The sequence below is a fragment of the Hetaerina americana genome, unplaced genomic scaffold (assembly GCF_022747635.1).
Source record: "Hetaerina americana unplaced genomic scaffold, ioHetAmer1.1.p SCAF_3, whole genome shotgun sequence".
NCBI lineage: Eukaryota > Metazoa > Arthropoda > Insecta > Odonata > Calopterygidae > Hetaerina > Hetaerina americana.
The window spans coordinates 95,485,972-95,509,392 of NW_027286874.1; the positions used below are offsets into that span (position 1 = coordinate 95,485,972).

The 23,421-nt window shown below is 37.1% G+C and overlaps 2 protein-coding genes across 2 annotated transcripts; one reads left to right on the plus strand and one right to left on the minus strand.

The window, feature by feature from the left end:
* The first annotated feature begins 11,801 nt into the window (after positions 1-11,801).
* Positions 11,802-12,765, plus strand: LOC139690471 (uncharacterized). The gene is made up of 2 exons (XM_071587927.1): positions 11,802-12,140; positions 12,589-12,765. The coding sequence occupies exons 1-2, from the start codon at positions 11,802-11,804 to the stop codon at positions 12,763-12,765; spliced, it is 516 nt and encodes a 171-aa protein (XP_071444028.1).
* Positions 12,766-13,748: 983 nt separating this feature from the next.
* Positions 13,749-20,909, minus strand: LOC139690221 (ribosome biogenesis regulatory protein homolog). Its single transcript, XM_071587531.1, has 5 exons — positions 20,733-20,909; positions 20,404-20,656; positions 20,081-20,317; positions 18,705-18,955; positions 13,749-14,080 (listed from the first exon to the last, which is right to left on the minus strand). Exons 1-5 carry the CDS (start codon positions 20,879-20,881, stop codon positions 13,825-13,827), a joined length of 1,146 nt encoding a protein of 381 aa, XP_071443632.1. The 5' UTR covers positions 20,882-20,909; the 3' UTR covers positions 13,749-13,824.
* Between the last annotated feature and the right edge of the window lie 2,512 nt (positions 20,910-23,421).

A 23,421-nucleotide genomic window follows, 5' to 3' on the forward strand; every position in this document is an offset into this window, starting at 1 on the left:
GACTATTGCGAACACTTACATTCATCATGAAAGTTGTTGGATCGCCTGAAATTCTGCTGTTTTAAATTTTCATGTGATATATACTAGATAGATATAATAAATGCGATGAGATTATGAATAAGTAAACAGGTATTTTTCGTGTGAACAGGAATAAAGGCCGTAGGTAGAGAAGTTAAGATACGGGTATAAAAACTTTTACAGATACAGGAGAAGGAAAATCAATAAAGGAAGCTTTGCAAACGCGCTCCTTAGAGACTGTTGATAATTTGAAAAGAAAAGCAGAACACAAAATGAAAAGGGAAGCCGGAGCAGGTTTACGTGCTCCGAAGCGAGCTAGAATCGGTCGTGTCAAAACAAAAAACGAAATAAAAATCGTGTGCAAGTAGGGGGAAAGCGAGAAGGCCTCGAAGGCGAAAGCGTACGGTGAAAGAAATATACGAATAAATAGTTCGGTTGTAGGTGGGTTCGGCTTATTAAAAGCTTCGCCTCCGAAGAGTTATCACGGTTTTCAGAATGGAAGAATACATCCCAGAATCTTTTAACCTTTTTAGTGAACCAGTACTGCAACCGAGCGTGGATAGTTGTGCATTATTACCCCATAAACCGATCACTTCTCTCGATAATTCTCGCGAGATTCCTTATCGGTAATGGATAGTGGTGAGCCATACAGAAATTTAGGCGGAATAACTGAATTTGAAAGTAAAGTTATGTGAGTCCTACGGTACAGATAAAGCAGAAAGTGATATTAAACAACCTAGGGTGGGTATTAACCTTCTACATTCAATATTCGAACAATTTCAACTTTATTTTAATGGGGTTCAAATGACCTCCTCAGAAAATTATCCATATCGTTCATATTTGGAAATCTTGTTAAATTACAGCGTTAATGCTTCACGCACTCTCCTCGAGTATAACTGATGGGCCTTGGATACTGATAACGATTTAGACATTCAGAGCAGGGAAGACAAAGGATTAACAGTTTTAAATCAAGGAAAGTGAAACCTCGTCAACGCTTCTGATTTTAGCCGCTACTCTTCGTCCCGCATCAAGACATTAATCCCACAGTTTTGTTATCTCATCAATATCTATTGAAAAACAACCAGCTATATATCCATATAAGCGAACGGAAGTTTAGACTTTCACCTATTCCAGTAATATCAATTCAATTAGTATTGAGAACTTAAAAGTCGGTCAAATTCCTTCTAGCCTATTAGTAAAAATAGTAGATGGAGACGCATTTCCGGGGGAAAAGAGAAAAAGCCATTAAGCCTTAAACATTATTCGATGACCGGATTCAACTTATAAGTAAAATGTACTGCTATACCGTTAAGTGGTGTGAAAACGAAAATCAACAGCGAAAATGATAGTTTTGCTACTCGCGCCTTCCTTAAACTCTATTCAGCCTTAGGTACGAACCAAAAGGATTGGGGTAATCAGACGATTGACATGTTTAAACACGGATAAACAGTATTATCGTGGGATCTCACTCCGGATAGTGTGAAAGGTGAGGAAAGTCACGAGTCTACACCGGTTTACAGTTCATGCGAGATTTCAAGCTAACTTTGCGGTTAATCTTCCAAATTCCGTAACTCTCATCAGCTATGCCCAATATATTTACATATTAAGATTGATAAAAATAGGCTCACTATTCTTAGATAAGTTGAGTAGTCATTCATCATGCAAACAGATGACATCGAAGACGTTGTATCCGGAGATCCTAGAACGAAAAGTAAGTATAGAGGCGTTCTTCAATCGGATCGACTGCCCGACCAGCCCAAGCGTGGAATTGATATAGTCAATTTCGATACTTCGTAAAAACCGGGAATACGCTGGGTCGCGGTAAGCGTTTTGAACTGTAAACGTGAAGAGTATTTCGACTAATATGCTTTTTCTCCTTCGGTCGGATATATTAATACTTTTCTGAAACCCTTCAGTCATAGTCAATTCCGTTCGGTTGCAAAATTACCAATCAGATCTTTGTGGAGAGTTTGCTGTCTGTATGCACTTTTCCGATCCATCACTCGCAAATCTATTTCCAAATTCACATCCTTATTTCTTCACCCCACACTCATGGACCGCATCTCTGCTAAGCTTTTCGACGAGTTTGGACGACGCGGAGGAAAAGGAATAAAATGTCACTCAGCATCGCAGAAATCCGTCCAATTTGCGAAATACTTCGGTAAACCTTACGTAAATTTGGGGTTTAAGAAAAACACTCGTCACGTTGTATCGTTTAATGCTGGCGATTGGGGAGATATAGTAGCTTCTTTTGAGTCGAACCGATTAGGCGGAAAATTGAATTATTCGAATATAAATCATATTAACCAGAAGGATCCAGGGCTGACGATTATTTAAAAAAGGAAGACCATGTCGTTAGGCATCGCAGAAGTATTGTGCTTTAGTGGAGCCTAGCACCAGCTCCACTATATACAATCAGGGTAAGAGTCTCAGTTCAGCATCAGTTAACGATGCAGCAGTCTCAAGAGAAAAATAAGAGATCTTCGTTCCATAACTCCTACCCCTTATTCTGGACAATTGAGCCTCTAGGTAAGAACAAAAGTGTACGCGTCTGTTGGTTGACGGAGTCGGCAACGCCTTGCATGAAAATTTCCTCTTTGACCGGGATTGAAAACTACACCGTCACCGTTACAGACTATTTCAAAACCGGTGATTCCATCACACGTGCATTCTACGTTCAATTTACTTTTTCTGGTGAAATTCATTTAAATTTGTGAAGTTGGAACAATCGCGTAGCTCTTATAGCTGAAGATTGGGAAGCATTAATAAATTTTTCGAGTCGATTTATTCATCTCTTAATTTAGTCAGCAGATTGGATGATTCAAATATCCACCATCTGATCGATTCTTTCTTAGAATGTTTATTGCACGAAGAGACATCCGAAATATTCTTTGAGTAAGATTACATTTACGATGAATGGATGTATCCTGCAGTTTATAAGCACAACGAGAGTCTCACGGCATCAGTTAATTATGAGGCGGTCTCAAGTGAAGAAGAGATCTTCATCCACCTTCCCCATACCACAGACAATTAAGCCCCTGGGCAGAAACAAAAGTGTGTATCGCTTTTTGTTTGGGGTGGTATACGCCATGCGTATACCATCCCAAACAAAAAGTGCGTGCGTGCGTGCAAAATTCCTCTTGGAGAAAAACCGTGAGACTCGACCTAGAACAGTGGACTAACCTAAAAACGAAACTGCTTCTGTTACAGACTATTTTAAAACATCAGTTATTCCTTCGAGCGTGGCGGATTCAACAATCGTTCAATATATAACATATTCTGGTAAACCTCGCGTTAAGTTGAATAGTCGGATGCCTCGCTATCCCATTGCCCTTGAAGCTAAAGAATTGGTAGCATTAGTAAATTCTTTCATTTCGATTGATTCGACTCTTAATGCACTCAGGGTATTGTTTAAAGAGCTGGATGCATCCTCTAATATACAAGCACGGTGATAGTCTCACGAGCATCTGTCGAGAATGCAACTGCAGCCAATGAAAAGGAGGTCATCATCTTCTGACCATAGGAGGTCCCCGGCTCTGCTCCGGTCATCAACCTGACCAGGAACCAAAGTGTACACTTCGATTGGTTGACGGAATCGATTACACCGGGTGTGGTAATTTCCTCTTCGGTTAAACCTCAAGACCCTGCCTGGAACAGTGGACCAGCCTAAAAACTACGCAGCTTCCGTTATGGACTATTTTGAAACCTCAGTCATTCCTTCGTTCGTGGATTCATCCGTCCAATTTGTTAAATATTTCGGTAAACCTCATGTTAATTTGGGAAGTATTAACATATGCGTTGCTCTTAAGACTGAAGATTGGAAAGCATTAGGGAATTCTTTCGAACCGATCGACCCGGCTCTTGATGTTGCCACTCAATCGAGTCATTCGGTAATTAGTCACGTCCTGAGAGTGAGATTTCCAGTGGGATGAATTGTACATCCGTTCTAGAGTTAATCCACTAGGGTCAGTCGTAATCAATGCATTGATATTGGACTTTCAAGCCCTAGTGGGGAAGAGTGGTGTGATGAATGAATTCATAGTCAGAGAACTAACCATCAAGGATCTCGAACATGAACGGCGCGAGTCGTTGGTGTTTCAGACCTCCTGAGTGTTCTGAACTGTGAAGATACGTGCGTGCAAGAGCATAACAATGGGATACCTCCCAATGTGGGGGAAACACCATACAATGAGCCGCATAAAATTCTTACAGAAACCACCATAGCCTATAAGTATCTCTATGTAAAAGGTATTGAAAAATGTTAATTCCTCTCTAATGCTTTCGATCGTGATGTGTTCGAAGTTGGAAACCTATTTAATGTACCCTCTAAAGAATCTTAAACCATTGGGATGCACGTGCTAATTAGTATGTCATCAGACGCATAAGTACACGCGCGCAGTAGAAAATTGTTCGAGATTGAAAATATGGAATTGTAGTAATATTTTTTAGAGCAGATTATCGTTAAAATTGGAAGGTGAAGAAAAAGAAGAAAATGTATATTTATTTTAAATTGTATCTTACTCCATATACTTGTACTAAATATGCTATAATATACTGTGAAATAGATCATCATATCCTTGTGTTTCATGTACATTTACCCATTAAAGGAATAAAAACAACAATTTCTTGAACAATTTTTTTTAACTTTACATATCGAAATCAGTGCAAGTACTGATCTCATCTCCATTTCTGATGGGGTTGTCCTCCTCCACATATTCTTCAGTCGACTCGGTGGCGGAAAATTATTCACCATCATCAGATTCCACAGGTCCACAAAAAGGTAATGTGATCATTACAACATACTCCGCCTTGTTCGGAATAATTTTCGAACACCTTTTGCATTCGTGAGCAGGTCTCAAATCCACAGGGACTTGACGATAATACATGCCGCAAAAGGTAATTTCCGGGTAGAACGTACACTTTTTCAGTCTCGTGTGTATAATACACTGACATGAAAGGTGCGTTTAACGTATGAAAACATTGAATGCAGACTTTCTCGAATCTTTTGCACGGTATTCTGTACTTTTTCCTTAGGATCTACCGTGCACTCGGTATGTGACGTACCTCACGCAGGAGTATAGTGGCTACTCCATTGGATATATCGCAGAACAAGTGTGTGATTGCGAAAGACCTAGGGGTGTTTTATAGGTCCGTTGTGCTCTCAGATAACATATAACAGCTAACAGTTAGCAGACTACATCTGGTCGCCGTTCCTTGTGCGTGAGGACCATGCTCGGCAAAGCTTAATTGTGACATCTGGTTGAAAAAAAGCACCCAAGCTGTGCGTGAGAACCATGCTCGGCACAACTGAATGGTGACATCTAGTTAAAAAAAGCACCAGCCGCTCAATCGTGGGAAGCAAAAAGGAAGAAAAAGAGCTCGGAGTCTACTCCCCGCTGTCCTGTGTTTTGGTGAACATACTATTTAAATGTGGCAGTTTCCACTCTATTGTTTCCATTCTTTATTCCCGTGAAAATATAAAGAGATACTCTTGAAAGAATAAGACCATCAAAGCTGCTCCTAGAGCGTAAGGAATTGAGCATAAAGAAAATTGGAGGCATTTGGTGTCCCCGCGAACTTTGTGTGTAGATTATCTGCGACGCTTGCATCTTTATTCAACATTCTCGTCATCGCAGTTGGCCCGAAGTTGTAAGCTGTCCGAAGTGTAACGAAATCATCACCTGCGAAGGCTATCGGGAGGATTTCCTTGTTCAGCCCGAGCGACGTTCGTATGATTTGAAATCATTAATATTCATCAACAAAGTTCCGAGAGAGCTTTTACGCAATACAATTCTTCAATTTTTTCGAATAATGGACCTAATGCGTACTGAAATTTATAAACAAATTTTGAAATCTTGTGACATTTCTTTCATTTATACACCTCTGAAAGTTTGCGCAACGTATCGTGACGTTAGCGCGAAACAGACATGTCCCGGGCAGAGCGGCAGAGCTCTTTAGGCTTTTCAATTTTTACCTGTTTGTGCGTGCTTCATTTGGGTCAACATTCATTTGTTTTTAGTTCCGCGTTTTACCACCAGGTGGCAGGGTAATCAATCCAAGATGGCGGCGTAAAAATCCAACATAAGGGTATGCTGGGACCCGCACTCCCTATCTACTCTTACAGCTTATATTTGGCAGATATATTAACACTTTCGAACATGCCATGTAGCTACTCGAATTTCATTACAAACTGTGAAGATTCTGCAACGTACAAAAGCGTATTTGTTCCTCTGAACAAACATCTAACAAGACATTTTATTGGTGGCAAGCGATCCGAAAAAATATCTGAAACTATGAACATCTCAGCAAGTTATATTTTTCCCTTTTTTGTTCGCCCCAAAAAATTTTTAATGTTTAACAGCTGCCTTGATCATCCATTGGTAGGACGACATTTGAAACAACGGCTGGTAATTAATATAACCTGGTAATATTATTAGGCAATCTACCGGTTAATGTACGAGGGTCATCCGGAAAGTAGTACCCGTTCGTGAAATAAAGACACAAAAGTAAATATTAACAAACATAAAAAATTTTATTTGAAAGAGGATACTTTAAACTACTTCTCAACATAATCTCCAAGCAAATTAAGGCATTTGTCATAACGTGTGACAAGTTTCTGTATTCCTGCTGCATAGTCCTTCGCCGCCAGCTCATTGAGATACGCGAGGGACCCATCTTGCACAAATTTTTGCATAATGCAGATGGTGTTTAACAATTTCATGAACAATTGTTCGAGAAACATTGGGAAAATGCTCACAGATGTCATCAATTGTGACGCGCCGATCGTTCCTCACGAATTCGTCAACTGAGCTCACCAGTTGGTCTGTAATGACAGACGGTCTCCCCGAACGCTCATCGTCGTGTGTGTTCCCCCTCCCCATGTTGAAGTTGCGACACCACCGCCGAACAGACGACTCGTCCATTACATTGTCTCCATACACCTCCTTTAATTGGCGATGAATATCACATGGGCGAACGTTTCTTGCATTGAGGAATTTAATCACTGCCCTCACTTCACAACTGGCGGCGTTCTCAATTTTTTTAAACATTGTAAACAATCACAGAAACAACACAGGCAATGCTAGCGTCACGCAACTTGGCTCAGAGAAGGCAGACAAGCCACTGAAGCTATCTGACCTCGTCCAGCGGCTACTCGCGTCGTCAGCACTTCATGCGGCACGAACGGGTACTACTTTCCGGATGACCCTCGTAGGTTTTTGGATGGACATAATTACTAATTATATAATTTGTGACCCCTAGCAAAACACAACATCGTACTCTACATCAGGTCCCTCTTCAGCTCCGAGTACTTTCTACCCACCTTCATCCCGTCCAACATCCCTATCCTGCTCCTTCCCTTTCCTCATTTGCCTTACATTCTTCCCTCTATTACAGTCTTCAACACCCCGCTGCCGGTCAATATCCCCCCTCCATCCACTTTTACTGCCTCCATAGGATTTCTCCCAACAAACCCCTCTCTTCGCCCACCATACCAAGTACTTCCTCATTTGTTTTCTTCTCTGTCCATTTCACCTTCTCCATTCTTCTCCACACCGACATTTCAAAAGCCTCCAGTCTATGTCTATCCTCCTGCTTCAATGACCACGTTTCCGCGCCGTACATAGCTACCCTCCAAATTAAAGTTTTTACGAGTCTTTTCTTAACATCCTTGCTCAAGGTCCCCGTCATCAACTCCCTCCTCCTTGTGAAAGCCTCTTTGCCTAGCGCAATTCTTCTCCTTACATCCTTACTACTTTGACCGTGTTGGTCCAAAACACTACCGAGATACGTAAATTGTTCTACCTGCTCTAGTTTTTGCCCTCCTATTTTAATGTTAAGCTTAGCCTTTTTCTTTCTAGAAAATCGCATAACCTTTGTTTTATTAATATTGATTCTCATCCCATACCTGTCGCACTGAATTTCCAATTCACTAAGCAATGCTTGCAGCCCCTTGGCTGACTGACAAACTAAAGCTTGGTCATCAGCAAACCTAACTGATTTTACGAATTCCCCGCCCACCTTCATTCCTACCTCCAGTTCCTCCCATGCCTCTTTAATCATTTCCTCTGCATACAGGTTGAACAGCAACGGTGATAATGGGCAGCCCTGCCTCACACCTCTTCCTAACACTGCCCAACCGGACTCCCCGTTCCCCACTCGTACCTGAGCAGTCTAAGACATGTACAGGTTGCGGATTAGCCACCCTCCCCCTCCAATCTATTCCTATTTTCTGCAGAATACTCATTAGTTTTTCCCAATTCACTCTGTCAAATGCCTTTTCGAAATCTACGAAACAGGCAAATACCTCCTAGTTGTGTTCTATATTTCTCTCGATTAATAATCTCATTACTGCAATGGCATCATGCATACCTCTCCCCTTCCTAAATCCAAACTGATCATCCCCTAAGTAATCATTTGCCCTACTCTCTATCCTTTTGTTTATGATCCTGAGAACAACTTTAGCTGCGTGGGATATCAAACTTATCGTCCTGTAGTCCTCACATGATGTAGCCTTAACCTTTTTCAGAATAGGAACTAAAACTGATCTCACAAAGTCTTCCGGCCAGATTCCTTCCTCATAAATACTAGGGATCAGCCCATATAGCCTCTTCTTCCCACATTTTCCTAAGCCTTTTAAAAGTTCCACGGGAATGTTATCTACCCCCACGGCCTTATTTAGTTTCATCTCCCTTAATGCCCTTTCTATCTCATTGTCTAGTATGCCTGGACCTAAGCTGTCTTCCTCTACGTCATTTTCTTTTTCAATGTCTAACTTTGTTGGTCTGAGATCCTTACTATAGAGTTCTTCTATATACTCCTTCCATCTCTCTTGGATCTTTCCTGCGTCAACTATTACCTTACCCGCCTTATCTCTAACTGTTAGCATAGCTCTTCCTTTCTTATTTCCCGATAACGATTTAACTTTGCTGTACAGCGCACCGATTTCACCCTTCCTCTGCAGACTTTCCATATCCTCGCACTGCGTCTTCCACCATGCTTCTTTTGCTTTATTTGTTGACCGCCTCAATTTATTGTTTAATTCTTTGTACTTCATTTTGCCTAATTCTGTATTTACATTCTTCCATTTTTGCCGCTCATCCATCTTTGTAATCATCTCATCCGTGATCCATGGTTTCCTAGTCCTTTTAGCGTTAAAGGTTCCAATAGTGTCTTTTGCGGCTTTAGACAACCCTTCCTTGATACTTTCCCATTTTTCTTCGATAGTACTTAGCTCTTTACTATCCTCCATGATTTCCTCTACCGCCTGTTTGTATTCCTTCCTTTTCAAACCATTTAATGCTTCTACATTCCATTTTCTAACTCGCTGCCCCTGCCTTATCTTTTTGAAACGGACTCTACATTTCATAACAACTAAATTGTGGTCAGAGTCCGCATCCGCTCCCGGGAAGCTGTGCGAATTCATCACACTTTTCCTAAACCTGTGTCTAACCAAGATATAATCTAGCTGATATCTTCCTGAGTCACCTGGCATTTTCCATGTATACCTGCGTCCTTTGTGGTGTCTAAACCAAGTATTGGTGATGACTAGCCCCTGTCTCCTGCAGAACTCAACTGCTTTCTCCCCGCGGTCATTCCTCGTGCCTAAACTGTAGTCCCCGACCTCGTCACCATCTCTTCCTTCATGTACCTACCCCCCATCACTATCAAATGTTTCCCTGCGGGAACACACGCAATTATGTCCTCTAACTGATCGTATATCCTATCCACCTCTTCTTCCTTATGGTTGCTCGGTGGCATGTATACCTGAATAATAGCCAAGTTCGTTGGTTCTGCTTTTATCTCTACTAGTAGTATTCTGTCCGTTACCTGCTCTATGTTGACTATGCTTCTTCCTACCTCTTCATTTAATACTATGGCAACCCCTCGTTGGCTCTCGTCCCCGCCGCTGTATATTATTCTATACTTATCACTCCAGTAATCCCCGCTATCTTTCCATCTCACCTTGCATAGACCTAAAATATCTATTTTTCCCCTTTCCATCTCTCGCTTAACATTCTCCAATTTCCCTGTCCTCATCATTGTCCTAACATTCCACGTTCCTATTCTAACTACTTTGGTCTTCTTCTCCTGCGTCTTCTGTCCTGCTGCTGCTGGTTTTCCCTTGCAAGGGTTTCGTGGGATGACGACCTCGGAAGCCTTGCTTCCCCCGCTGCCGGGCACAACACACGGCCGATTGGGCCGAGCCCCGTAGTTGCCAGGACTCTAAATCTCTGTGTTGTCCATCATTTGAATCTTGGGAATGACAATGGAGGTGGTTTCCCGTTGCCTTCCTCAATAGTGTTTTCTACGTGACACCATCACTTAATGGCCGCCCCACTTGGGGCAGACGCCATTGCAGCCGCCTCACTGAGGAACAGACGCTGCGTGGACTACCTTTCGTCTGGCACCTAACCTTCGACCTATCTGACTTGGGTGACCCTACCAGGAGCAATTATTATTACTCCCACCAGCACAGCTCTAGGGGTCATCGGAACGCACAAGCCGTTCCACAACGTCAAGGTTGTAGACTGGGGAGGGAAACCTTGTATAGTTAATGGCAAGCAAGCCGACCGGCATTCCTTTTCTTGGTAGATATGTTACAATAATTCAAAATGACGCTGCACAATAAATTATATCCCTTTAGTAAATTAAATCCTTTTCTTACCCATGTACACAGTTTTATACGACGGTCAGTTTCGGCCAAACAATGTCAACGGTACCAACATTCATGATTTTGCCCGCCAGTCGTGACCTCAGCGGGTAGAGTAGTTAATTCATGGGAGACACGGTCATCATTCCGGAAGGTTATGAGAATTTTGACTTCCTATTCAGAAATAATGAAATATCATATGGATCAATGATTGAAAAAATGTAGCTGCATGCCCTACAATCCCTCAGGTAAATATAAATATATGTGCATAATTATTAAGCTTAAATCTGGAATCATTGAATAATCTTCAATACCCACAATGTGAAATAAAATAAACAATTAGTATTTAAAATCGGAATGGATATTTATTTTAAACAAAAAATAATAGATGAATATGAATGCTCTAATTATTATGCATACATATACGAAATTTTATTTGAATTCTCACCTGCACTTTATTGTTTTGCAACGACTCCTTTCATTTTTACTCTCATGCAAACACAATTATGATTTCAAAATATTAAATTCACTAACATGTCAAAAAGAATAATAATAATCATAAACAGAAAATATTCAACTTGTGTTTTAACATTTTCCTAGATGGTTCCATCGATTGATGATCGACTGTATGAGGCAACGTTGGAAAAAGTGAGGAAGTGGAGAAAGCGCATTGAAACGATTGCTACTCGGTTAGGATATTTATCGTGTTTATAAGTAATCGTACTTTTTTATACATGCCTCCTTAATGTCGATCTTTTTCCTTGCTTTAATTCTAAGTTATAGCGACGCGGCTGTCCCTCGAAGCCGTACGCGTAATAATTAATTCTGTTCAATAATCATTGCTGATTAGTGATAAGTTTTTCGTTTTCAAATATTATTGCATGAGTTTCATAATATTTAGACTCTTCTCCTTGAATATTACAGTTTTAACTAGCTGTAGACCTCAGCCCAACGCATTGTCGACAATTAAGTTTGTTACTGCGACGACTTCGTTTATTGAAGGTGGTTTCAATATTAGTGAATCCATATGGCAATTGTGCAAAATGCCAAATATCCCATAGCTGAAACTCGCGGACTATTTATTAGTTTCGAGTACAAATTTTTGTCGTAAAAGCTGTATTTAACCGCTAAAATGTCCCATTTCTATGATACAGAATTCGAAAGGCTATTATGCCGAGCAAGAGAGATAATCATGAAAATAAACAACATTGAAGGTGCGCTCATCGTTAAAGGCATTGACCACCGAAATCTATGTGTCACTTATCATTTATCTCTTTTAGACAGAAGAATTTGTGCTCAGTGGGTAGCTAAGCTCTGTAAGTTGCAGTCAGAAAACATTGCTGTTAAGAAGGACCGGAATGGTTTCTTCAAGTACATGCTCCAAGTAATTGGTCAGGGCACGTTGGCTGGCCCGTTTCTATCGATTCCAGATCAAGGTCCACTACCCAATTTCACTTATTCCGACGAACAGGTGAATGACATGTGACAATTAAAGAAAAGATATTTTATCCGAACTTCTTTTAAAAATGTACATTATGTCGAGATATGACTAGGGTCAAACTATATTTTCAGTTACGCAAATAGTTTTCAATATTGTATCTTAAACGTGGTTGCTCTGTTTTTATTGAAGTATCAGATAATTTAGTTGTTTGGGAGTATACAATTACTATAATTTGAACGCACGACACATTCAAAACAAAGATCGAGGAATAAGAGAATTTTATGGACTAAGATTTATTGCAGACGGTAAATTAATTGTCCAATTAAAATGTTATCATGGTTCAAAATGGCAATTTAAATAAATGATTCGGGATGAAATTTATGGCACATTAACTTAAAATAAGAGGATGTGGTTATTTTTGCTGTACATATTATTTTGTCTGAATCAAATAGTAATAATCTAGCATCATTCATAATAGGGAAATCACCAAGCTTCTGAAGATGATGAACCAGTGATCATAACTCGATGGTCAGATGACAAAAGAACTTATGTAGCAGTTAAGGCTATACCTAATCAAGGAGCAATTATATACATGGCAGTGGCGAAGGATCCTACTCAAGGATGGGAAATACCACAATCTGACAGCATGTTTTAATGCACAAAGCTCCAAATTTACAAAATATGCAGATGAAGATACTACGACTTCCTAGGCAAATATTTTTATATCATGCATATTTTCATTGCATTCAATTTTATGCCAATCATGTTTCCGCTGAATTCAGATAGCTCTTGAACAATGTATGAAATAGTCCTAAAAGAACATTTGATGTGTACAGGAGCAGTTATAATATTTTAGCAGGAGAACTTATAATATTTTTGCTCCTGTCAATATATTAATTGAAAAGTGTGTTCAAATTAAAATTATGGTAGAAACATTTTTTAAATTGGCTGGATTTAAAAGTTATGTACACAACTCATTGGGAAAGTTTTGAATAATTCTTTATACTAGCTGAAACAATACCATCTCCTTACAAATTACTGTGAAGTTACAATACCTATTTCACCATTCTACTGCAACATCATTGCCCATTAGCAATACTGAGCATATGCATCAGGGAGGATTAGGGTGCATATATTGGTTCAGTTGAAGAGGATAATGAATGTATTAATGTCCATTACAGTAAGTATCCAACGCATCAGCCACTACTAAGTTAAAAGCAATTGCTTAGCAATGATCAACTATGAATATGCCCAAGAGATCTAATTAAAAAAGTAATTGCCATAATTTTTAATTATTTGAAGGTTCCCTTGTGTTTGAAACTTCTGCTTGCTATGCTAACTTCATCTGCATGTTGAGTTTTTTGTGATGCAAAGGATTAAATAAATATGAAGAAAAAATAATATATGCCTGTACTTCAAGTTACTGTAAATGGAGGATTAAAATGTTTTATAATTTCCTTTCTTCCTAAAATAGTTTTTGATGGACTATCTCCCTTAAATATTGAGTATATACAAGCTAAGCTTAGTTGTTATGCATGGAATCATATTTAGGTAGAACTCTGCAAAGACTTAAAAATGGAATCTAAGTAATAATGTCAAAACAAACACAAATCAATCAATGAAATAAAACCATAAACAAATATTGCAAAAGAAATATATTTTTTTCTGTAGTATATACAAGGCCAGATAAAGTCAATGGGTACTAAACAAAGCATCAACGCCTTTTACGGCCCTTAGCCTTGTGTATTCTCTGACCCTTTCCTGATGACTTGGGTCCAAAACCTTTACCCCCAGATGATTTCGGTCCAAATCCTTTACCCTTTCCCTTGCCACTGGAAGCACTCAAAGAGCCCTTTTTATTTCCTCCGTCTCCCTTGAATTTATTTCCTTTACCCCCTTTCCTTTTGCTGCCTTGGTGCATTGTCCTCTTTTTGCCTTTTTTTTTCTCTGTTTTCTTCTGTTCTGCTTTCCTGAAAATTACAACATTAAAAAAAGAATGAACAAAAATGAAAGAGATGTGTTTATAAGTTTGTGTCATTAGATTTGAAAAGTACATTGATAGTAGATTTGAATATATTGAGGGCTGCAACATTTTTGTATCAAATAGAGCAAATTAGAACAACCCACAAATTTCTAACATTATCACATTAATAATGGGCTAGAACTGGGTTAGAGTATGGTAATTTGCAGGCAGCAAATTATACATGGAAAAACTCATTAATTCATCACAGAAACTAAATACATAATAGTAAATTTGACTATTTAAACTGTTAACAGATTCATTCCATTTGTGAGGCTGGGATTAAGAAAAGGGATGGAATAATACTTTTAACCACAATTTAATCTTAAAGAACTGTAGCATTATCAAGAATGCAAGATACTGTCTCTGACAGCATGACAAGGGAATACTGTTACTAGTCTAGGAGTTAATTTTGATGACCTTAAACAAATGAATTTACTGACAATTTTCATGCATTGTTAACTATTAGGTTTGATTTTGGGTAACGAATAATGTTTTCTATTTTATACAGGTAGGGAGTTTCAGCTAATGGGTCTAAAATGAATCCCTTGCAAGGATGTCATAAGTAAGCATATTAAAAGTCCATATAAGATTACCAGAACTAAAAATTGCCATTGATACTTTAATTTTTATAGTTCTAAATATGATACATGAGCAGCAATCAAAGAAAATTCAAGTGGCTACTGAGTGGAAACCGTGAACATAAACATACTGTGTTTTGAAAGTCAAGATTTAGGAATCATCAAATTGACAGTTAAATGCTTCCAGGCATAGTAATACACACACTATTCTCATTTATGATTGTTTATACTAGGTGTCTCATTTCTTCCGTGTGTACTTGAAACTTATGTCAAATTTATTTCCCAGCATACACAAACAAATGATAGAAAAAGTGAGCAGAATCAAGAGTAATGGAAATGAAGAGAAGGAATGTCTAGGAACTTACATAATTTGAGACATTTTTAAGAAAACAAACAATGTGGATGGAAAAGATATTGAGAGATTTTATATTATTTCTTGTAACTGAGCACTAAGGCATAGGGCCATCCACCAGCCTGTGAATGGGGGGCTCCTCTCAAGATACCCAAAATAAGTGAGGGTACTTGATGAATAAATGTCCTTGGGGAATCTTTACACTACATGAATCTGACAGTTAATCACTTTTATTTCGGCTATTTTGTAGCTTGAATAATAATGTAGTTTTTCCAATCCTATGGCATCTAATACATTTGATGTTGCATTAAGAATATTAAAAACATCATAATTAAAAACAAGGTTTTATGTATTCCCCTGAAATTCTATTCCTATCCCTAGATATTAATACAAATTTAATATTTTTACATCCATTTTAATCAACTTTTATCTCAACTCGATAGCACATAAATTTATTTGGTTCACTATTTGGTTTTTATTAACAATAAGATCACTGTCACTGACAACCTTTACAGTCCTAGAATATTTCTATCCTTTCTATATTTCTTACAATAAGATGCTTAATTATTACACTAGTAATTCAAAAAATATTTAAAAGGTTATTTAATCCTTACTGATTGTTAGTCAGATTTTTAAGTAAGCAGAGATAAAACTATACTTTGCCCTTGTTAACATGATTTTCCTTACGGAAAATCTGAGTTGTTTTCAATAACTGATGTATTGTAAAAATTAGGATTAATGCAAGATTTTTTTGCCGTTCCAGTGAAATGTTCAATATTCTCAAAAAGTATTTCCTTTATACCATTCAACATTACCCTTCAACATAATAACAACAGCATAAACAAGATCCTCCCTACTGAACAGGTCATGCTGAATACCAAATAATCTGATTAGCACTAGCAAATCTGCATATACGATAGTCAACATTACTTGTAGCCACCATTAAAACTAATCCCCTTCCCAGAGTTTGGGAATCAAATATGAAGTCTCATCTCTCAAGTTTCTTGTAATGGATATTATGGATTAGAAAATTCATGGGGACACAATATCTAGACATGCTACTGCTGGAATCTACATGATATGCATAACAGCTTAATTTGTTACTGTTGATTATCAAACATGTGCATCATACTTAAATCCAAACCCATCAACCATATGGGATTCTCTTATGGTGCAATGCCCTAATTACCCTTCTTGTGCAAATTGGCTATCTCTTTTTACATATTTGGGAATATTCAATGTACCTAGCATATAATTAACTATCTTGCAGCGACTTATCGTAAGAAAAACAAGTATGACTTAATGATGAATAACAGTTATCACTCTCAGAATACCAGAAGATTAAAAGATATACATGTGAAAACATCAAACCTGTCAATTGTAGCTGAAAGACCAGCATCAACGTACACAAAATTGTTTAACAATCCACCAAATCATTTCAAAAATGAGACAAGAACTTCACTATTCAAGGATAATCATTTGCATATCTGGATGATGGAAGATATTATAGCATAAAATTTCACATATTTTGTTTCAAATCATATTTTTTGCTACGAGTTTTGCTCGTATATTCCAATATATGTTGACTTCCCAGATAATCATAATCTCACTGTCTTTTGTGTCTTTTAATTTTTTATCAGTATTGCATTATATGAATTTCTCAATGTCCGCTGACAAACTGAGTTGATAAATTATTATATCTACTAGCTTGTTCTCACCCATACATGGATTTTTCCTAAAATCATTCTCACCTTCCATTCTGAGCAACACGTTTTACATAATAGTTTGTCTTGAATGTTCCCCGTTTAATTAATAAGTGCCCTATACTGTAATCACCGATTCCAAGATGAATTTAAACATTTTTTTAATACATCATATGGCCAAAGTGGGGAAAAAAAGCATTTTATTTATTTATTAACCATAGCAGAGCCACCTGCAGATTTGAAAACAAATGCTTGAAGTTCACCGGGTAAAAATCATAGGGCATCCTTTCTCAACATCATTATTTTCACAAAAATGCAAAAAATCTCCTCCTAAATTCATACCAATTGCAAATCACACCCAAGAGTGCTATTAACCACCAACATTGAACAATTAAAAAATTGAAGTAATCCATGACTAATATCTTGAGTTCAGTTATTTTTATTATTAACAGGAATAACAATTTTTAGAATGCGGGTTGAAGTTTCAATTTTGATGACTTCTACTGAGATTGTTAAAGATAAGATAGAAATACAGGTTTGAGTAAGAAAATTGTACTTGGGAATACATACTATCATGCATTAGATACAAAGATGAGAAATACTTTGCAAAAAGGCAGGCCTTGTCATGATACAAGCAAACGGAAAGATCATTAAAAACATGACATTGGGTCATCTGTCAAGTCTCCCTCATTCTGTTGGCATGATTCCAAAAACGTTTTGTGTTATGCTTGATGGATGACTTAAATTATCTTACATAGCCGTTGTAATGATCCCTTAATTAATTTTGCACATTCTGACCTCGCCTACAGAAGTTTAGCAAAATCTACAGGCATAACATTTAGTATAATAGAGCTATATATTTAAAAATGTTACATTCTTGAAAATGCAGCTATGATAATTTCAAATATTTTTAAATTCATGAATTGCAGTGGGCTCAGAAGTGCCATCCAATCTATAGAACTATTATTAGCCACATGGGAGTACCAGTAACTGGCTATGCCAATGAAGAATTTTCACTTTGGGTTACAGAGATAATTTACAGACAATGGCATTTTTCAAGCGATGAACTACCAGCAATGATGGCATTTACTTTATGAGCAGCAGCATGCATGCATGGCATAATTCAATGTTTAAGAGTGACTGTTCAGCCTATTGAAAATCACATTGCATCATAAAGATCAACTCTAGAAGCGATTTTGGAACTAAATACATAATTAATTATATTTTCATTCATTGTGGATAGTAAACAATAACCGAAACATTATTCTCATTATTTAACAGATATTTTTCAGTTATCGTGTGCCAGGAAGCTTGAAAACAGAGATTAAACAGATAGAGAGACTTTTAAAGGAATAATTTCTGCAAGGTTATAAGCGACTAAAATTTTCCTCTATTCACCGCCAATATTGGGCTTAGGTGGAATAAAATTTTTATGCACAAATTTTAGAACAACTATTTTTCACATGAAAATCCTTCCAAACAGGGTGAATACAGTTAGGTCAAAACTTTTTCAGTCACTAACCACTGGGCTGAAACCTCGACACAAAATGACTCCAAAAACTTTGTGGTGACCTTTTATTTTTGCAAGACCTATATTAAATCAATAGTTTAAGAGAGCAATATTGTATACATATATATCTATTTATGGGTCACAGTAGTCCAGGGGTAGAGCATTGCACTACTGACCGGATTCGATTCCTAGGCAGGCCTCTCTCGACAACTGCAGTTCCACCCAACCTAAGTGATTTTTTGGCAACTAGGTCTTCTTGATAAACCGAAACCAGCACAGGGAAACATACTGGCCTCCCTAAACTTATGTGCGAATATCACATTCCGTCGGGCTTAGTACTGGGTGAACTCTACCATCACCTACTAAACAGAGCTTAGGGTTGATTACTATGTTTACGGTTTATATAACTATTTGATGTATGTACTTACTCTTGATCCTGATTGTATAATTCAGTGTTGACAGCCTTTTCAACATCTAACTTAGGCTTTTTACAAAGAATACTGTCAGCAATTGATAAATGAGTGTTCTTTTCCATTTGTGGAGTAATAGACTGAGCATCAATTTTTCTTTTCTTTGGAGCTAAGGGAGATTTTGCATCAGTTTTCTCCTTTCGTAATTTGGGCTGAAATTTTCCTAAGGAAGCTGTTGAAGCTTTAGCCAAATGAGTGGCAACATTGAGCTGCAAGTAACAGTAATAGGCAATTAATTTTCATAATCTCACTCATACATGCAAACATACACTCATGCAAACTTCAGATAAATTCTGAATACAACAAACAAAAAGATGAGCGTTTAAATGATAATACAGTTGCAAATTATTGATTTGCAACTGTATCATCATTTACTTGCCAACTGCAAATCGAGTGGCAATCATCAATTTCAAAAGCGAAAATTGATGACAACTTGAACTGAGGGAAGACCCACAAAATCTTCACCCCAATTGTGTCAACACCAAACTTTTCATAAGATTTGGTGAGTAAAACACCAAATCTTATCAAATGATAGCAGCCACTATTCATCAAAGTAATTGATAGTGGATTGGTGAATGCTTGCAGAATCTATAACTATAGGTAACCAAATATATATAATATTTTAGCCTCAGTACGTATATATGTGTGTATATTTATTAATTCAAACAGACATGAACAGAAGATGGATTTTTGAGAAACTAGCAGATTAAAATTATTTGAAGCAGTACCATTTGGGTGCCTGAGGGGTAGAAATGAAAGCTAGGCTCTATTCAATTCTGGATTAAATTTCAACTTTGGTAGGCAAAACTAAGTATAAGAAATTATGGTAAAATATGCTAGGATATTAAAACTGAAATAAGGCCTTACAAGTTCTATCATGCAAACTTCAGTATATTTTGGTCTCTTAATGTCGTTACGTTATGAATACCTTTAAGGGTCGTACAATGAAATGACAACTGTTATATGACATACCATGTGAAATTTGCATATCCACATATGAACTTAAAATTGGCAATACTAGAGTTCGCGAACTTTCATATTTTTAAGCATCAATAAAGACAATCGCTGCTATGCAAAATATAGTTAATATCTAGTCTAAGTACCACGTTATATGGTTTTATAACACATCACTTATGTCTCAATGATTATGCATTTGGCATAAAAATATTTTCATTGGCAGTAGTTGGAATGCATTAATTATAAACGCGTGTGCAAATCGTAAATAAAAATGCAGAAAGTGGTACAAAAATGAACAATATACATCACTCAATGTGTAAACGACGTTTAAAAGCTCTATATGGCGTCAATTCCTAAACTGTTATAAATGGACTCACATGGGCAGAACTAGGATTATCTGTAGGGAGCAATCCTATTTTTGGAACTTTGATATTCTTCGCAGCGGCTAAATTTCGTAACCTTTTGAGTTCATTCTTGGCCACACGTTCTTTTTTCTCTTCCACTTTCTTGGAAAATTGATCTTCGTAAGGATCTGCATTTTGAGGTACTTCTATGATCCAATCTTTATCCCTCTGAACCGAAGCCTTCTTATAACCGTAGTTGGGAACCCATTTCTGAAAAAAAACATTATTCAGTTTTCTGTTGGAACGACTGTGTCTGAAGTAATCCATTAAAATTAAATTACACCAGTCACAAATACCTGAACAACTTCATCCCACACCAATTTTTCCTTCTTCTTCTTTTTAATACCTTTTTCTTTAGCATATTCTTGCCACTTAGTTAATGGCCTTGGTTTCGGTATGGGTTTCTCGCGAGGTAGAACGAATGATGAAGCTGGAAGCTTCGCTACAAATGCTTCTTCAACTTGTTCCGTAGGAAGTTGCCATATTTTGTTAATTATTAACTGAGTGTTATCTCTTGCCAGCTGTTTGAGATAAGATTCAGTATTTTTCCTAAAACAAATAAAAGGTATGGAAATAATGATTTGTTAGGTTAAGTTGTGAAACTCACGAAAAAGCTGTCAAATACCTTAATTCCTTTTCCTCTAAATCGTTTTTGTCAACTGTAATCAAATTTCCAATGTCATATTCCAGATCTAAAGGTTTATTTACGGTTATTGGCTTGAATTTTTTCTCATCTTCAGCCGCTTTTGCCAAAACTTTTGCAACTAGATCCATTATACCAAAACAAATTCACGTGGACTTATTTAGCTCGCAGGACGATTGTCACTTGTCATTCGTCATTTTTAATAAACAATTGAATAAAGTATGGCATTAATGAGTTGAAGATTTTTTGGTTGATATTGTAGCTTGTGATTATATCCGCGTAGGAATGCATGACTGTCTAAATGATGCTATTCTTGAGAAGGAACTTAATTAAATATACTTTCATGGTGAAAAGTTGGTGGAATACGATCGAACCAATATATTTGTCAGCCATACTTACAAAGCACAAAATGAAAGAATAAATTTTCTTTCGGTGCTGGGTACTACTTGGAAACTTTGAATTTAAATACACCATTTAAATCCAAACCCATCAACCATATGGGATTCTCTTACGGTGCAAGGCCCTAATTACCCTTCTTGTGCAAATTGGCTATCTCTTTTTACATATTTGGGAATATTCAATGTACCTAGCATATAACTAACTATCTTGCAGCGACTTATCGTAAGAAAAACAAGTATGATTTAATGATGAATAACAGTTATCACTCTCAGAATACCAGAAGATTAAAAGATATACATGTGAAAACATCAAACCTGTCAATTGTAGCTGAAAGACCAGCATCAACGTACACAAAATTGTTTAACAATCCACCAAATCATTTCAAAAATGAGACAAGAACTTCACTATTCAAGGATAATCATTTGCATATCTGGATGATGGAAGATATTATAGCATAAAATTTCAGGGTTTCAGGGTAAAATTTGAGGGTACTTGATGAATAAATGTCCTTAGGGAATCTTTACACTACATGAATCTGACAGTTAATCACTTTTATTTCGGCTATTTTGTAGCTTGAATAATAATGTAGTTTTTCCAATCCTATGGCATCTAATACATTTGATGTTGCATTAAGAATATTAAAAACATCATAATTAAAAACAAGGTTTTATGTATTCCCCTGAAATTCTATTCCTATCCCTAGATATTAATACAAATTTAATATTTTTACATCCATTTTAATCAACTTTTATCTCAACTCGATAGCACATAAATTTATTTGGTTCACTATTTGGTTTTTATTAACAATAAGATCACTGTCACTGACAACCTTTACAGTCCTAGAATATTTCTATCCTTTCTATATTTCTTACAATAAGATGCTTAATTATTACACTAGTAATTCAAAAAATATTTAAAAGGTTATTTAATCCTTACTGATTGTTAGTCAGATTTTTAAGTAAGCAGAGATAAAACTATACTTTGCCCTTGTTAACATGATTTTCCTTACGGAAAATCTGAGTTGTTTTCAATAACTGATGTATTGTAAAAATTAGGATTAATGCAAGATTTTTTTGCCGTTCCAGTGAAATGTTCAATATTCTCAAAAAGTATTTCCTTTATACCATTCAACATTACCCTTCAACATAATAACAACAGCATAAACAAGATCCTCCCTACTGAACAGGTCATGCTGAATACCAAATAATCTGATTAGCACTAGCAAATCTGCATATACGATAGTCAACATTACTTGTAGCCACCATTAAAACTAATCCCCTTCCCAGAGTTTGGGAATCAAATATGAAGTCTCATCTCTCAAGTTTCTTGTAATGGATATTATGGATTAGAAAATTCATGGGGACACAATATCTAAACATGCTACTGCTGGAATCTACATGATATGCATAACAGCTTAATTTGTTACTGTTGATTATCAAACATGTGCATCATACTTAAATCCAAACCCATCAACCATATGGGATTCTCTTATGGTGCAATGCCCTAATTACCCTTCTTGTGCAAATTGGCTATCTCTTTTTACATATTTGGGAAAATTAAATGTACCTAGCATATAACTATCATGCTGCGACTTATGGTAAGACAAAAACAAGTATGACTTTATTCACATGTCTATCGATCTTCCTCATGGCATCTCCTCTTCTTTAATGTTTCTCATTAATCTATTGTGCCTCAAGCTGTCTAATCCATCTAGTTCTTCTTTGCTATAGAGTTCTCCATATGGCCCTTTACTCTCCTCATTCTTCATTTTGTCCATTTAATCTTCAGCATTCTCCTCCAACTGCATTTATCAAAGGCTTCTATTTTTCACTGGTCATTTTTCACAGATATTTATTCCATGTAATGCACAATCATCAGGTGCAATAACATTTGAATAGTCCAGAGTGGGGTATGCATGCCTATATACATTATATATATGTATATATATATATATATAACCATTAACACAGTAATCAACCCGAAAGTCGGTTTGGTGGGTGATGGTAGAGTTCACCCAGTACTAAGCCCTATACGGAGTGTGAAATTCACACATCAGGGTAGAGGGGCCAGTTCCTTTCCCTGTACCGGTTATGGTTTCCCAGGAAGATCTGGTACCCGAAAAATCACATAGCTTGGGTAGAGCTGCAGGTGCCCAGAGATATATGTATTTCCCCCCTGCATATTCTGTTATGGTGTTCATTTGTGAGGGGGGTCGTTTTTGGAGATGTGAAACTTGAAATTGTCTTGTTTTAATTCTGCCTCAATATCCTGG

Bases quoted from the DNA above. Each gene is read 5' to 3' on its own strand.
- LOC139690221 (XM_071587531.1), bottom strand. From the start codon at position 20,881: ATGGATCTAGTTGCAAAAGTTTTGGCAAAAGCGGCTGAAGATGAGAAA. The intron at 20,657-20,732 runs GTATTTGACAGC...TATTTGTTTTAG, and splicing joins TTAGAGGAAAAGGAATTAAG to GAAAAATACTGAATCTTATC. The intron at 14,081-18,704 runs GTAAGTACATAC...TGTAATTTTCAG, and splicing joins TTATACAATCAGGATCAAGA to GAAAGCAGAACAGAAGAAAA.
- LOC139690471 (XM_071587927.1), top strand. From the start codon at position 11,802: ATGTCCCATTTCTATGATACAGAATTCGAAAGGCTATTATGCCGAGCA. The intron at 12,141-12,588 runs GTGAATGACATG...CATTCATAATAG, and splicing joins TCACTTATTCCGACGAACAG to GGAAATCACCAAGCTTCTGA.